Raw genomic sequence first — 15,870 nt, 5'->3', positions numbered from 1 at the left:
ACTGTTAAGAGTAGAGATGTGAACTCATTACAAGCTACATATATTGTATTGGTAATTTTTATACCATTTAATACCGTTACATGTGATTACCACCATATCAACAACTACTACTGCCTTTTTAACTTCTACAACTTGGTACAAAACAGACATTTAATTAAGAAAACTTAATAATGACAACAGAAACAATATCCAAGGAACCAAAAATTCTCTTCGAAGTTTAGAGAACGCTATTTAAAAATGTCTAAGAGATTTGAAGAACTCAGAGAGGGCAACAAAAGAGACATAGTATCTTACATCGACTCCTGAACGATTTCCTCAGTGACATCAATAAGATCCTCAAACTCAACTTCTTTGGCTTCATACTCATCTTCTTCCACATCACTAACTTCACCATCCCGAAGATTTTGCCTCGCGAGTTTCTCCTCTTCATGCAGAGCCTTCCACTGCATCACCCATTTCTCCCATTCGTCCTTTAATGCCTTCCTCTTCTCTCTGTCTTGTTCACTCAACAGCAACGACACGTCCTGATCCTCTGCCTCATACTTCTTGCTGTACTTCTTCAGGTTCTTTGCTATCTCTTCTTCCTTCTCTGCAGTCAAGAATGATGGCGGTCTTGGACGCCAGGCCAACTGTGTAACCAACCATACACAAATATTTTATTAGACATTGGAAAATGGATGGTGCTAGTTTGAGACCGAGTTTTTTGTTACATACCTGGAAGAAATGATCCTTCAGTATCCGGTAAATCACAATCCCGTTGAAAGACCATATGGTGAACCCATTCTCCATCTCGTGGACTGATGTCACCGCGGTTGCTACGTACCTTTGAAAATATAAAAGTGCAAACAGCATCAGCAATTGGAACAAAGAGAAACAACCAATGGCCTGGTTTAGTTTTAAGACAGTAGTACCTTCCAGTCGGGTCCCATTCGATATCAGTGGCCATGAAGTGTTCAGCTGTGGCCATTGTCTCGAGCTCATCCACGTTGAAAAACTCAAGCTGGCCATTGAAACCTTTTAACCCAGCAAGAATTATGTACTTGCCTGTGGGCGACCAGAAGAGGGCATTAGCTTGTTTGGCCTTCAAAGTTGCGAGCTTTGAAACCCTTCCAGTGTTTTGTGTGGTCTTCATTGAGTAGAAACTGACGTCTGGTCTTGGTTGGTCACCATGAATCACAGCAAACCTGTGACCCTTGGGCTCCCACGCGAAAGCAATGATCTTGTCGTTCTTGTTGTCCAGCTCAAGAACCTCGATGGGAATATCCCTTTCTTTGATACGGAAAAGCTCAAATCCAGAGTATGTGCTCTTCTTAGTTTTCGTGTACCGATCAACCTTGACAGCAAGATACTCTCCACTACTCTGCCAGTACATCTTGCAGTCGCTCACACTGAAGAGATTCTTCTGCCTCAGCTCCACCTTGCTCGGGATTTGGACTAGAGCGACCTGAAGACAGGGATATCAACATGTAAATACAAAACAACTGGCAGAGAAACTGAAGCGAATTGACGATTCGGGGCTTTTCGTCTACATATTAAATAATAAAAACATACCTTGGCAGGTTGGTTTCCACCACCTTGTTCAGGAACAAACAATGAAAGGATGGAATCAGTAGGAGACCAGCAGATATCCACAACATTATCAACCTTCATGGATTTCTTGTCTATTAGGCTGAAAGTCTCAGTCTCATAGACGGAGATAGTGTTTTTGCTAAGCTTGGCAAAGTATTTATCATCTTTTCCACCAGCCCATCTGCAGAAAATTTTACAAGATAATCAACAAATGTGCATAATAGTGGAATAGAGGATAGATTTTGACTATTTATCTGTAAGGACATTGACAGGCAGTTGAAGAAATTACCTGAAAACAGGCCAAGAGGCACCAGCAACACCACCAGGTCCTCCAATTGAAAACTCATCAGCACTACCCTTGAAATCTCTCATCATCCTCCCAGTTCTCACATCAAAAACCTTAATCTCTACTTTCTGAAAGTTTGACAGAAATCAGAATCCTTTGCACAGAAATGATATGCAAATAAAAGTTGGAAAGAACGGAATCAAAGATGCACTCACACTTGCATCCCGCGGGTTGCTTGGTTCTTGGCTGTGGTAAGTTACCAGATATTTCTCACCTGGTGAGAAATCAACTAGTTTAACCTAAAACGGAATCAACAAAAGATGTCAATTTTCAGGCCAATAGAGGAATAACGGAAGTACTATACATAGCAATTAAAAGGAAAGTCAAACCATAGAATGCTGATAACGCATGAGACGTGTGAATGTATCAGCACCACCCCAAACAGCTGCCCCCTGCTTGTGAAGTGTCACAAGGTATGTACCTAAAGGAGACCACTGCACATAACTCTCTGTCCAATACTGCATAGGAAGAGAACATCATTTATTCAAATGATGGTAACATAACATATACTATTGCTCTAAACAGTCAAGTAACAAATAAGGGATATACACAGGAAGATGTAAGTAACTTACAGGACGCTTATGAACAGGTTCAGGCTTCTTCTGCCTAGCATCATTCCAGTAAACTTCAGTATCAGGGCCAGAACGAATAACTAGCTGGTCCCGGGCTTTGTCATCAGTAAGCCACTTTTGTAAATTTTCCTGAAAAACAAACACCATATAAGTAACGACAACAAACACCTTGAAAGGCTGCATGCAACAAAATTTACGCTATTAATAATTACTCGTTCGTATACAGTAAATGCGTAAACAGATCCTAACTCTAATGCAGCTGCCAGACACATGAATGGTTTCACTGAATCAATCAGCGAATTACCAAAATAAAGAAGTGATTGCACAGATGCAATGGAAGTTATTCAAAGAAAAAGTTTAAAGGTACACATACCCCAGGGACATACGGCCTGGCCTGAGGAGGCTCCCACTCCTCCCGCACATTCATCAACCTGTCGAAATCATCGAACATGTTTACAGCAAAGATGTGAGACTTGTCCAACTTGTAGCCATGAGACTTTTCCTTAGCGTTTTGTGCTTCCTGCAAAGAGCCCAGACATCGAGAAAAACTCTTAGAAAATACACAACCATTGAGAACAATCTAGTTCTGTCTCCTTTCTAACGACTACGAGATATAAAGTATTGAAATGAGGCCTACATTATTGCTTGAACTAACTAAACAGAGATTAAGCTAATAACCTGAGGAGTATTGAACTCAATAAAACAGTAGCCCAATGTCATCTTGGTGTCGGGATCAACGGGCATCCACAGTCCATTTTCCTTGATCACACCTAACTGGTTGTAAATTTTCTTGACAACACCTTCAAGTTTCTCAAACTTCTCCTTGGGAACAACAGGGAGGTGATCAACCACGATAATGTTACCGAATCCAGTGTCGAATTCTGACTGGTCATCGTGGTAAACAGCTTCATCATCACTACAGCCACCACAGAAAAGAGTGTATAATGAATCAGGTCCATTGCCATACGTTCCTAGATAATATATATAAACACAATAAGCTATTAAGCTTGGGGCACAATCAAGCTAGAATAAACCAACATATCACTAAGATACATCATACATGAAATTTTCAAATATATAAATAAACGGCCTAGAAAACAATCATCCCGTCGTATAAACACAAGAAGATTATAAATAAAAGCATGCGTATTTATGAGAAACAATTTAGCATTCTCAATACAAAAAACCAAGCAGGAGATATGAACAACCAGAGATCTAATGAAAAATCTCACCTCTCAATCCCAAAGTCTTCTCCAGGAGGAAGTTGGATGGAATCAAAATTAACCTGAGACCAATTAATCCCTAACTTAGCTGCTCGAGCATCAATATCAACGACCTCCATGATTTCAAAACTTTAGATCAAAAATCTGCCAAAGAAGGACATAGAAGGTCTTTCACACATTCCAACTTTAAGTTGATAAACAATTACGAAAATCGACATCATGTGAAAAAAATCTGAGTCTTTAGAGCTACAAAGTAGTTTGTTGTTAACCTAAACTCAAGCATTAAAACAACAAACCACCATGGCCTAATGTTCAAAGACTGAAACTTTCAATCATAAATCCCACTGAAACGTATATAAAACCATGTCTATAGAAAGAACTTAGAACTATACTCTAGATTTTTATTTAATCTAGAACCCAACAACAACAGGTGAAATGGAGAAAAATGGCAAATATTCCCAAGGCTTTATTCTATCTATTACATCGTTCTGGTTCCTGTATCATAGCTATGCGAACAAAATAAGAACATTGAAATCGAGATAAGAGACGTACCCGATAGAGAGATTAGCCGAGAGAAAAAACAAAGAAGAAGAGATTCGAAGAAGAAAAAGATTGAAGTCGGCGCTTGAGGGTGAGGAAGAAGGAGAAGCGATTGTTTCAGGTTTTGGATCATACGACGTCGTTTCTTCAAACCATGTTTTTTAAACGGGCTTATATTTGTTTTGATGGGCCGAATAAGCCCAATTCAGTAGATATATTTTCTCTAATTTTTCGTTTTTAATTTATTGTCTTTCTCTCGATTTGCAGTGTCTTTTTTTTTTTTTTTTAATAGTTAAATCGGTCTCTTTCATTTTCTTGTCCTCGAGAACCAAATACGGATAATCAATCTCTCATCGGAGGATTGTTGCTTCAACAGAGAGTTGTTGTTGTTGGCTAGGGTTCTTATCGATTTGTAATTTGGGGAACTCCATTGATTCCGGTGATGAACGAGGATGCTGAGATTGCTCAACAAACGGATTCGATTCAGGATCCTAAGGTAACTCAAGGTGATGATACTGTTGTTGATTCGAACGGGGATGGTCACGAAGCCATTGATAATGATGATGATGTTGCAGCTTCTTCACCTATGGAGCTCGATTCGGCTGTTGGAAATGACGATGGCGATGTTAGGGTTTCTGAGAGTGAGAGATCGGAGAAAAATGGTGTCGTAGGGAGTGAGGAGGAAGATGATATTAGTGAAACGAAATCTGAGATTAAAAGCGAGGATGTTTTAATTGATAAGGATGATGATAGTTCTGAGCATAATGAAGAAGAAGAAGAAGATGGCTCCGATGATCAATCTAGTGAGCTTGGTTCTGAAGCTGATGAGAAGAATTTGGATTTGAAGGAAGAGAAAATAGGAGTTTCGGATTATAAATCTCTTTTATCTGAGTTTGATGATTATGTTGCGAGTGAGAAAATGGGTTCTGGAGTTTCGAGGGCATTGAGTTATGGGTTTGAAGTTGGAGATTTGGTTTGGGGTAAGGTAAAGTCTCATCCTTGGTGGCCTGGTCATATATTTAATGAAGCTTTTGCGTCTCCTTCTGTTCGTCGTATGAGGAGGATTGATCATGTTCTTGTTGCGTTTTTCGGGGATAGTAGTTATGGTTGGTTTGATCCTGCTGAGCTTATTCCTTTCGAACCTAATTTGGAGGAGAAATCACAGCAGACTGTTTCGAAGCATTTTGTTAGAGCTGTGGAGGAAGCCATGGATGAGGCGAGTAGAAGGTCAGCTCTTGGTTTGACTTGTAAATGTCGGAATCCTTATAACTTTAGGCCTACTAATGTGGAAGATTATTTTGCTGTTGATGTGCCCGATTACGAGCTTCAAGCCCTTTACTCTGCTGACCAGATTAAGAATTCTAGGGATAAGTTTTTACCCGTTGAAACCCTTTCGTTTGTGAAGCAATTGGCGTTAGCACCTCAAGAGTGTGATCCAGACAGTTTAAAGTTTATGAAGAAGAAAGCAGTGTTTTTTTCTTTCCGCAAGGCAGTGTTCGAGGAGTTTGATGAAACCTATGCACAGGCCTTTGGAACAAAATCTGCACGCTCTTCAGTGAGTTCGCATGAATCTCATAATAGAGCACCGCCTCGAGGTATTGTCACTTTTCAGAAAATCGTGGTTGTTTCCATTTATGTGTAATCTTTACTTTGTATGTGGATTTTTTCTATGTATACCTGAAACATATATCATATCATATTTGTTACAGAGATGTGGGATACTGTAACTTTGTTTTAGGATTTGACTATTAAATCCTCGGTGCTCATGATTTTAGGATTTATATCTTTGTACTTGTATTCTTTACATTAGCATGCTTGAAAGAAGCGTGAAGTCTCATTGATTTTAAACCCTGCATTGCAAAAGGTGGCCTAATAACAATTCTGCGCCTCTTTCTATTGCGGAGAGTCCCGCATACGTTTACCTTGCTTGCTTCATTGTTTATATATTGGTGGTTGATGTGTTTTTCCAATTTCTCATGTTTCCAGCTCCCTTGAGTGGCCCCCTGGTCATAGCAGAAACGCTAGGTGACCTGAAGAGCTCTAAAAAACCCAAAAAGGTTAAGGACTCTAAAAAAAAGGACAAGTATCTTCTCAAAGGAAGGGATAAAGCTGGTGATAAGTCTGTTCAATTTGGCCAAATTGAAGCAAGTTCATTAACTTCTCATATCCAGGGAATTGATGGATCTTTGGACGGGGATTTTGTGCTGCAGAGAAGAGCTCCAATGCTTCAAACTCCAGTGAAAGATGAGCAGTCTGGGATTGTTGGCATTGATTTTGCCTCTTCAAGTGCAGCTATTCCTGGTAAAGAATGTTCAGTTCCAATGCTCTCTCTTGATGAAGAAAAGGGTTTAGCCGAAGAATCAAAGGAGAAAATGGAAGAAAGGTCTGATGTACTTCCAGAGCATGGGAAATCTGAAGCTATGGCGAGTCGTAAAGAAGAGGCTGGAACAGATCTTGGATCAGCTGAAAGCTCTCTCCAACCCCTGCTTGAGTCTCATACCTCAGCATCTGAGGGGAAAAGTTCCACAGGCTCTGTAATCAAGAAAGTCAAAGTTTCTAAACGATCTTCAAGTGAAATGGGCTCAGAGGATCCACCTTCGGAGCCAAAAAAGAAAAAGAAAAAGAAGAAAGAGCCTGACTCTGACCATGCAGTGAAGAGAAAGTTTTTGTCTTCCGGGGAAGCTGGGGCCAAGAAATTGTCCCAGCTTGGTTCAATGCATTTACAGTCGTATATGGAAGTCGATGTGCCGCAGCTGTTGAGTCATCTGCAAGATCTCTCTCTTGACCCTTTCCATGGTTCATCAGTTACTTCTTTTGGAGCTGCTAGGAAATTTTTTCTCCGTTTCCGTTCACTTAATTACCAGAAAAGCTTGTCTGTGCATTCCTCTGATGCTACTGTCGAAAATGCCAGAGACACAAAACCCTCAAAACCTGTCAAGACTGTGAAGAGAACTGAAGACCCATCAAAAGCTGGAAAAAAACGTCTCTCTTCTGATCGTCAAGATGACATCCCATCAGCTAAGAAGCTGAAGAAAACTAATCAGTTGAAATCAATGACTTCTGAGAAGAAGATCAGCCGAGAAGCAAAGGATAGTATAAAACCAGTAAGAGAGCAAAGCAGTGCGGTACAAGCAAAAGCAGCCAGAGCTCAAACCGGGAAGAAAACGGCTCCATCAGTTAAGGTGGTTGAGCCCACAATGCTGGTCATGAAATTCCCACCTGGCACGTCTCTCCCTTCAGCTGCATTACTAAAGGCGAGATTTGGTCGCTTCGGGCTGTTAGATCAATCCGCCATTAGAGTTTTCTGGAAATCATCGACCTGCCGTGTTGTGTTTCTGTACAAAGCCGATGCACAGACTGCTTTTCGATATGCAACAGGAAACAACACTCTATTTGGAAATGTGAACGTAAAGTACTTTCTCCGTGATGTGGATGCTCCTAAAGCCGAGCCTCGTGAACCAGAAAACACAAAGGAAGATGATGAACCACAGAGTCAGTGGCTAGACCAAGCACCACCACTTCACCAACCAACCTTACCACCACCAAACGTCAACCTCAAATCCTGCTTGAAGAAACCAGTTGATGACCCGAGCAGTAGTAGCAACAACGGAAACGGTAACCGCGCAACTGTAAGAGTCAAATTCATGTTAGGTGGTGAAGAAAACTCGAGTAAAGCAACCACCGAGCCACCACCAGTCACAACAATCTCGAATAGAAACAGTGGACCTTCTTCATCATCATCATCATCTGTTGCAATGGAATTTGTTAGTAAGAAGTTTCAAAACGTTGTTCATCATCAACAGCTTCCTCCTTCTACATTGCCTCCAATTCTTCCTCTCCCTCCACAATACACAAAACCACAACAACATCCCATTAACCCAATAGACCATGTCGAACCACCGATGCCACCTTCAAGAAACTTCCGTGGCCCGAACCCAGCGGTTTGCGCTGGAGACATCTCTCACCAGATGCTCAACCTTTTGTCAAAATGCAACGAAGTAGTGGCTAATGTCACGGGCTTATTGGGCTACGTACCTTACCATCCCTTGTAACAAAACGAAGCCCGTTGAGAGAAAATTTGAGTGTTTGTTTGGTTTTGGTGATATATTTGTATGTTAGGTATTAGTTTGGTTCGTTAATTTATAATGAATCTCTCTCCCTCTCTCCTTGTTTTATTTTTCGTGTATTGAACTTGTATGTTTTGATATTTGATGCACTATGCCGAACCAATTCCATTGTTGTGTAAGATTATATGGTCTCATTGGTCTTAATCTACTTGGTGGTAAACAAGGCCTGCCCACATAGCTGATCAAAGTTGAAGCCAAACCCACCAAAAAAGAAAAAAAAATTATAAGTAGAAATTTGTAATCACAGTCGGAAAACATAAAATTTTATTTTATTTACATGTTCAAAAAAGGTAATTTTTATTACCTCTCATTATGAAGAGATATAAGACGACGTCGTCATGTGTTGTTCACGAGAAAGAGAGAGAGAGAGAGGAACCAAACGGCGCACAACTTTGGTACCAAATTTGAGTCGAACACATGACCTCATGGCGTTGAGGACTTAACCAGTACAACAACCAACTGGTCAATGTTCGATTTGGTGGAAAGATTTTCTGATGATAATATTTATCCACAAAATTCGTATGGTTTGGTTGTTGTTTTAAATCAATTAACTAAATTTAAACGCTAACTATTTTGCCATCTTTTTAATACCTTTTCACTTGAAAAACTTTTTTAACATTTTTTCTTTTTCAATACACAAATAGAAACACAAACTTCGAAAAGAAAAAAAAAAACAATAGAAAATACCTACTAGTACCAAATTCATCACTCAACACAACTCAAAGAAAAGTAGCGAGTAGCGACAAGCTTTTATATTATTTGCTACCATTAAGATGTTTTTTCTGTCCAAAGTTTAATTAACATCTTGGTGGTTATCTGTCTTACTTAGTTTCTTTATAAAGTGGTCGAGAAAGGAACTAATGAGACCAAAGTAAAGAAGATCAACTACAGCTGAAGACTATCAAGAATTTCAATACATTTGGTTGAATATCGTAAAGTTTGATTTCAAAACTCACCGAGTCGTCGTCTCACATGTCTGGATTAGCCTCCTCAGGAATGACTTCTAGTGTGACCCTTTCTTTATTTGATCTTTCCACAACTACTTGCATCCGCTTTCCGATTCTGTCGTCTATTATCTCTATTATCTGCAATTAAACTTCATTCACACACGAATACTCTAAGAAGATAAAGAGAGTGTGAGAGAGAGACGACACATGCCTCTTTGATGGTCTCGACCGGCTTCCCGTCAAATCTCACAACAACATCACCTGGTTTAAAGCCAGCTCGATCAGCTGGTGATCCCGGAATCACCTGCAAAACAATAATCATACAACTATATATAGTAAATATGCAAAACTTGGATTATTCAGTTTTTAATTGGATCTACTTGATGGATAGATACTCACCGTAGGAACAAGAATGCCTCTTTCGACGTTAGGAAACATCGGGTCTCGTTCTTTTAGCTGAGCAATGATCATTTTATTGAGTTCGATCATTTTTAACCCAATCCATGGCCGAATAACTCTACTGCAACAATAACTATTTTATTTAACTCCTCCCAACCTTTAAGATGTGATACATGATGAAAATATATTGAGATTACTAGCATACCCACTCTTCTTGAAATGCTCGATGATTTTGGATACCGAGTCAATTGGCACGGAAAATCCAAGACCATCTGCAGCTAAAACTTTCATGATATTAACACCAATCACTTCTCCATCCAAATTTACGAGAGGCCCACCAGAGTTTCCCTAACACATAGCACAAGGATATAAAAATCACAAGATCTGCAAGTCAATCTGTAATGACTTTCCAATTAATAGAGAAAGAAAGATGTAAGTTACCGCATTGATCGCACAGTCTGTTTGGAGATATTCTCTACGTGTGCCTCCTAAACCTAAATCACTGCTTTTGCGATCAACACAGCTAGCACCAAGAAAAAGCAAAAAGCGACAACAAAAAAAATCAAACAGTTGTGACTACTATCAGAACTTATCAAATAAAATCTTTAGAATACACATGTGTTTACTTACCTGACAATACCAGCAGTTATTGTGTTCTGGAGAGAAAGAGGACAACCCACAGCTATTACCCAGTCCCCAGGACGAAGCTTACTCGAAAAACCAAGTTTAGCCGTTGGCAATGGCGTCTTTGACTTTATCTTCACTAATGCAATGTCGGATTGTAAATCAGCGTTCACCACCACACCCTCAAACGTTCTACCATCTTGCAACGTCACATCAACCTATAATTCAACAACTCTAAACTTCACATATGTTCTCAACAGATTCCATCAAAATAAATCAGTAGAAGAAATCAGCTACAATCCCAGTTTCCTATAACTCCAACAACTAACCATAAATATATAACGTACTTACTCTCCCTTTAGATGATTGACGAATGTTTTGAAAATCGACTACAACATGAGCGCAAGTCAATATCGTGCCATCAGCATCAATGATGGTTCCAGAACCGATACTTTTTCCCATAGAAATCCCATGGAAACCTAGAAAAAAATCCCAAGATCACCAAACCCCCCCCCCCCCTGTGAATTCTACAACCAAATTCTGCAATGGTAACATAATAAATGGAATCAAAAGATTAAAAAAAAAAATAAGAAAGAAGCTAACCCTGAGGAACCGATAGATTGACAACCGCTGGTCCGACTCTAGCAGCCGCATTGGCTATAGTATCTCTCCCTAAGTAGCCATTACTTGGTTTCGAACTATCCGAAGCTTCAACCGGAACTCCCTTCTCATCATTTACAGCTGCTTCTGATTTTGGACTAACTCTCGAAGAAAACGCGAAATTTCCTATATAAATAAAGAAACAAACTTTTCAAAGTTGCAACTCTAGAGCAAAAATTGCATTAAAACATTCAGATATCAGAAACTTTGCTACAAACCGAACAAGCTTTGATCAGGACGATGAATCAAACCCGGTGAAATCCGCCAAGGCAGCAACAACAGAGATTCCCGAACCGATTCAGGAATAGCAAGCGATATTCTCGTTCCTAGAATACATATCACATTATGATTCACAGCTATAAGATCACATTAACCACAACAACAACAAAGACAAATTTCAATGCATAGTGAAGAAGTTGGTTCTTGGTAATAGTAGCTTACTTGCATCTGGATTACTATTAGCATATACAATTCCAGAAGTAGCGGTAGCAACAGCGACGATACGAATAAGTTCGCTTCGTTTAGAAGATGATGATACAGCTCTTCTCTAACCCAGAAAAAAAAAAAAACAACAAATGAGTCAGTGAAAGTTTAACCAAATTAATCAAAAATCGTTCATTGAACAATCGCAAAGAAGAATTGAACCAGAAAATTCATCATCGTAAATCCAAACAATTTGATTCGATAGGAAAATTCGTAATCGCGTCGTGTTTGCAATTATAAACCCTACCGGAAACCAAAACCCCCTTTCCCAGAATCTCGTAGAGTCACGTACCAAGAACAGAAATTTTAATGGGCCTATGAATTTAGGCCCAAATAAAGCCCAAACTGACCAATCATTTCCTTATGTTAATTACTATCTACTTTAATTAATGTCATTAATGGTACTGAGTACTGACTCTTCATGTATACCAAAACCATTTCAATTATATCACTTAAATCCATCTAAATTGTTTAAATAAGTACGAAATCCAGAAACTAATTTAGACAGATGATGTTTACTAATCCCAGAAATTAGTTATTTTCGATTACAAATTCCGTAAAACACATAATCATCTTCCCATGGTTTTACATAGACAAACCAAAACACAGAGAAGAAGATTTCAGAAAACCTACACAAATCCCCTAAAACAAAAAAAAAAAACAAGATGTTTCTCCTTCTTCTTCCTTCTTCCTTCTTCTAGATCCGAATATAACCAAAAGCACAATCGATATTATTATCAAGCCTTCTTAGGAGATTTGGTAGCAGGTGAAGCTTTCTCAGCAGCTGTAGACTTCTTAGGAAGAAGAACTGGATTAATGTTTGGAAGAACACCTCCACTTGCAATCGTAACTCCATGTAGCAATTTCCCCAATTCTTCATCGTTCCTTATCGCTAAACAAAGATGCCTAGGGTTTATCCTGTTCTTCTTATTATCTCTCGCTGCGTTCCCAGCTAGCTCAAGAACCTAAGCCAAAACCGGTTCAAATTCGTTAGATCTCCAAAATTACACAGATCTATAGATTATTAGATTACACAATAACACAAACCCTAAATCAATTCAAAAATGCAACGAGATCTGAGACTGATTTACCTCAGCGGCGAGGTATTCAAGAACGGCGGCGAGGTAAACCGGAGCACCGGAACCGTATCGGATAGCGTAACGACCTTTCTTCAAGTAACGAGCGATACGACCAACGGGGAATTGAAGACCAGCTTTAACAGATTTCGTAACACTCTTCTTCCTATCTCCTCCTTTTCTTCCTCCGGCACCTCTCGCTGGCTTCGTCGTTGCTTGTGATGACTCCATTTTTCAAAAGCTCCAAAAAAGAAAAATGGATCTAAAGGTAAGCACAATTAGTGTTTTTTGCTTTTTTCGGTTTTGTGGCGGTTTATGATTTGCGTAAAATGTGGAAGCAACGACGTGTATGTATATACCACGTATTGCCACGTTGGCGATCCGTGTAGTAATTGATTTTAACCGTTAAGATTGGCTCTTGTTGGGTTTGATCTGACGGTTGTTAGTGACTTCTTTGTATTACATTACACGTGGGAGTTGTAAAGGGAAAGTGGAAAAGAACACTCGAGTGATATCAGCCGTTAGATTCATTCCCCACACGTTATATAAATGATGTCATGCTTTATCTTATCTTTTTAATTAACCCTAAAAGTTTAATTAATTTGGTTGGCCATTATTTTATTGAGTGAATTTGTGTAGAGGTAAAAATGGGGTATAAAAGTAGGAAATAGACAATAGAAAGACTCATACCAAAAATAAATAAAAAAAAGACAATAGAAAGGTTTGACTCTCACGACGTCCAAAAAACGATTGAAAAGGGTTTTAGTTTGGCGGTTATTACAAAAAACGCAATGCATATTTGTTCAATGCGCGCAAAGGAAAGGAGAAAAATCTGACATTAATAAATGCTCAACACTTGAATTGACCTTTACGCGGCAACAGACAGAAATAAGTGACGATTATTAAATGCGACCGGCTTTAGTTTGAATCTATAACAAAAACGTATATGCAGAAATTACAAATTTTAAACCACTAACTTAATTGCTTAGATATCTATTAATAAATTTGGCTTTATATGGATCGATATATAACTTTATGAAAGTGTATGGACATATAACTAAATTTATAAATAACTATTAATTCCTTAACTAATTAGGACATGTTTAACATATCGTCAATCTACGCTCTTTAGATCTGCATCTACGATTTGTAGATCGATAAGTGGAGGTCCAAAAATTGTGGTAAATCCTTATTTGTATCGTGAATATTGTCTCTTTCGGCAAATAGATGTACCATCTAATTCTCTGGTAAAACGGTGTGAATAGTAAACACGGCGATGTATTTCTAGTTGATTTGAATGAATTCGAACAGAATTGAGAGAGAAAAAGAAAGAGATACGAACATGAGAGAAAAATAAAGATCTAAAAATCACAAATTAAAAATGAAAACAAATCGTCAGGCGCATGAGATTAAAATGGGCAGAAATGGGGGCTAAAATTATCATTGTTTTTGGGATTAGATTCATAATACCGAAAATTTTATTTGATCCAGATCTAATGTCTCTCACCCAATTATCTCTATTTTATTTTATTTGACAGTACATTTTTTTTATTAAAAAAATTGAAAGATATTTCAACTCGATATGTTTATTTTCGATATCGGAGTAGAAAAATTAGTGGATAAGAGTTGTGAACATGTGAAACTTATCATTGAATAAGGAGGTCAAATTCAAATGGGTGACGCTAGGGTTTTGGGGTCGGGCGATCAGGATGCGAGAATGGAGAAGGTGGGTTGTCCGCCGGGAACTACTCCGACGGAAACTACTACTCCGACGGCTATTTCAACATGGGTGGAGAAAGTGCAGAGCAGCAACGGAGGTGGGATGCCGGTGCCGGAGAAGGTGTTGGGTGATGATTTTGTGTCTTCGAGGATGAAGTTGGAGTTCCCGAATGGAGAGGACGGGGAGCCGGTTGTGACGATTGGCCAGGAGGTGTTGACGGCCATGAATGGCTTGTGGAAACAGTGCATGATTGTGAAGGTGCTTGGGAGGCATGTTCCAATAGCGGCGCTGAGTAGGAAGTTGCGTGAACTATGGAAGCCGATGGGAGGGATGTACGTGGTGGATCTACCTAGGCACTTTTTCATGATAAGGTTTGATCAGGAGGATGATTATCTGACGGCAGTGTCGGGAGGGCCGTGACGGGTATTTGGGAGCATTTTAATGGTCCAGGCTTGGTCTCCCGATTTTGATCCTTTATCAGATAAGATTGTGACAACTCCGGTATGGGTGAGGCTTTCAAACCTCCTAGTCAACTTTTATCATAGGGCAATCTTGATGGGTATTGCGGAAGGTTTGGGGAAGCCGATTAAAGTTGATCTCACAACAATGAAGTTGGAGAGAGCTAGATTTGCTCGGGTTTGTGTGGAGGTGAACCTGACGAAGCCATTAAAGGGGTCAGTCAGGATCAATGGGGAGAGGTACTTCGTATCTTATGAGGGTTTGAGTACCATTTTTCCAACATGTGGGGTATACGGTCATCTAGCACCCGAATGCCCCAAGAAAGTTTCGGAGAGAATGGAGCAAATGGCTATTCAAACACCAACTAGTAGTTCGGCGACGGGGGAACAGGCGGAGGATGGGTTCACGTTGGTGCGAAAGTCGAACCGGAAGTCTAATTCGGTTGCCCCGTTAACAAGGTAGTGTTTGCGGCCAAGTCAACCGGGTGGGAACCAGAACAGGAATGGGGATATTAATTAGCAGATTACGGGATCTGGAAATATTGCCTCAGCTAACAGATTCAGCAGATTGATTACGGATTTATCGGAGAAAGAAATGAATGTGGAAATAACTGTGAATGGTGCAAATAAGGAAAACGAGGGTGTGGCTAATGTCCCGAATATTCCAAGGAGTGTGGTGCAAGGAAAGGGAAGTTTTAATTCGGGTAATATTACACGTGGGCCTGGTGGATTTAAAGGAGGAGAATTGGAGAAGAAGAGTAATGGGCCGAGGGTATGGAAGAAGAATCCATATTCGCCAAGGCCAGCTAGGGGGTTAGTGTTTGGGCCTACACGAGAGGATCAAGCATTGGCCTCGTCGGGGAAAAGGCTGCGAGTTGAAACTGGCTCTATGGGTCGTCCAGGAGGCATTTTTACGGCGGGGAGAGAAGACCCGGTGAGGGTGCCGTTGAGTAATAGAACAGAGCAGAATTTTGTGGAGAGAAGTGATTCTGGGAATGGAGGGAATGGGACAACATCAGCCCCGACGACGGACTCGATGGAGGTTGGAGGGAGTCTCGGGGAGGAATGATGGTGCGCCCCGGTGTTTCATTGTGTTCTTTGTGTTTTTAAGATCATCATCATCATG

General features: G+C 39.9%; 4 protein-coding genes across 6 annotated transcripts; 1 reads left to right on the top strand and 3 right to left on the bottom strand.

Annotated features, from left to right (window-relative positions):
• Positions 1-86: 86 nt before the first annotated feature.
• LOC9308333 (eukaryotic translation initiation factor 3 subunit B) lies at positions 87-4,357 on the bottom strand. Its single transcript, XM_021021229.1, has 12 exons — positions 4,263-4,357; positions 3,720-3,854; positions 3,166-3,403; positions 2,861-3,007; positions 2,488-2,616; positions 2,245-2,373; positions 2,071-2,154; positions 1,859-1,983; positions 1,552-1,750; positions 912-1,444; positions 715-823; positions 87-629 (listed from the first exon to the last, which is right to left on the bottom strand). Exons 2-12 carry the CDS (start codon positions 3,827-3,829, stop codon positions 291-293), a joined length of 2,142 nt encoding a protein of 713 aa, XP_020876888.1. The 5' UTR covers positions 3,830-3,854; positions 4,263-4,357; the 3' UTR covers positions 87-290.
• A 173-nt stretch (positions 4,358-4,530) lies between these two features.
• Positions 4,531-8,498, top strand: LOC110227309. 2 transcript variants are annotated; one of them, XM_021021210.1, is made up of 3 exons: positions 4,531-4,746; positions 4,826-5,845; positions 6,237-8,498. In XM_021021210.1, the coding sequence occupies exons 2-3, from the start codon at positions 4,837-4,839 to the stop codon at positions 8,300-8,302; spliced, it is 3,075 nt and encodes a 1,024-aa protein (XP_020876869.1). In that variant the 5' UTR covers positions 4,531-4,746; positions 4,826-4,836; the 3' UTR covers positions 8,303-8,498. The 2 variants fall into 2 exon arrangements, with proteins under 2 accessions (XP_020876869.1, XP_020876868.1); XM_021021209.1 differs by having other exon boundaries at positions 4,531-5,845.
• A 609-nt stretch (positions 8,499-9,107) lies between these two features.
• On the bottom strand, positions 9,108-11,795 carry LOC9308332 (putative protease Do-like 14). 2 transcript variants are annotated; one of them, XM_021021268.1, is made up of 11 exons: positions 11,653-11,795; positions 11,449-11,554; positions 11,226-11,333; positions 10,951-11,133; positions 10,699-10,826; positions 10,354-10,565; positions 10,165-10,246; positions 9,929-10,071; positions 9,724-9,844; positions 9,536-9,628; positions 9,108-9,462 (listed from the first exon to the last, which is right to left on the bottom strand). In XM_021021268.1, exons 1-11 carry the CDS (start codon positions 11,665-11,667, stop codon positions 9,346-9,348), a joined length of 1,308 nt encoding a protein of 435 aa, XP_020876927.1. In that variant the 5' UTR covers positions 11,668-11,795; the 3' UTR covers positions 9,108-9,345. The 2 variants fall into 2 exon arrangements, with proteins under 2 accessions (XP_020876927.1, XP_020876928.1); XM_021021269.1 differs by having other exon boundaries at positions 9,724-9,841; positions 11,653-11,764.
• A 182-nt stretch (positions 11,796-11,977) lies between these two features.
• Positions 11,978-12,990, bottom strand: LOC9308331 (probable histone H2A.5). Its single transcript, XM_021021324.1, has 2 exons — positions 12,582-12,990; positions 11,978-12,455 (listed from the first exon to the last, which is right to left on the bottom strand). The coding sequence occupies exons 1-2, from the start codon at positions 12,795-12,797 to the stop codon at positions 12,228-12,230; spliced, it is 444 nt and encodes a 147-aa protein (XP_020876983.1). The 5' UTR covers positions 12,798-12,990; the 3' UTR covers positions 11,978-12,227.
• Positions 12,991-15,870: the final 2,880 nt, after the last annotated feature.

The sequence above is a fragment of the Arabidopsis lyrata genome (assembly GCF_000004255.2).
Source record: "Arabidopsis lyrata subsp. lyrata unplaced genomic scaffold ARALYscaffold_6, whole genome shotgun sequence".
NCBI lineage: Eukaryota > Viridiplantae > Streptophyta > Magnoliopsida > Brassicales > Brassicaceae > Arabidopsis > Arabidopsis lyrata.
The sequence above is the reverse complement of the archived record's forward strand: the minus strand, read 5'-3'. Positions and strand labels throughout refer to the sequence as shown.

Coding starts and splice junctions, on each gene's coding strand:
- LOC110227309 (XM_021021209.1), top strand. CDS start 4,693: ATGAACGAGGATGCTGAGATTGCTCAACAAACGGATTCGATTCAGGAT. Junction 5,846..6,236: donor TAATAGAGCACCGCCTCGAG/GTATTGTCACTT, acceptor TCATGTTTCCAG/CTCCCTTGAGTGGCCCCCTG.
- LOC9308331 (XM_021021324.1), bottom strand. CDS start 12,797: ATGGAGTCATCACAAGCAACGACGAAGCCAGCGAGAGGTGCCGGAGGA. Junction 12,456..12,581: donor TTGAATACCTCGCCGCTGAG/GTAAATCAGTCT, acceptor GTTTTGGCTTAG/GTTCTTGAGCTAGCTGGGAA.
- LOC9308332 (XM_021021268.1), bottom strand. Junction 10,566..10,698: donor GTCAATCATCTAAAGGGAGA/GTAAGTACGTTA, acceptor GTTGAATTATAG/GTTGATGTGACGTTGCAAGA. Junction 9,629..9,723: donor GAGGCATTCTTGTTCCTACG/GTGAGTATCTAT, acceptor ATTGTTTTGCAG/GTGATTCCGGGATCACCAGC.
- LOC9308333 (XM_021021229.1), bottom strand. CDS start 3,829: ATGGAGGTCGTTGATATTGATGCTCGAGCAGCTAAGTTAGGGATTAAT. Junction 1,751..1,858: donor GCCTCTTGGCCTGTTTTCAG/GTAATTTCTTCA, acceptor AATTTTCTGCAG/ATGGGCTGGTGGAAAAGATG. Junction 630..714: donor TGAAGGATCATTTCTTCCAG/GTATGTAACAAA, acceptor TTGGTTACACAG/TTGGCCTGGCGTCCAAGACC.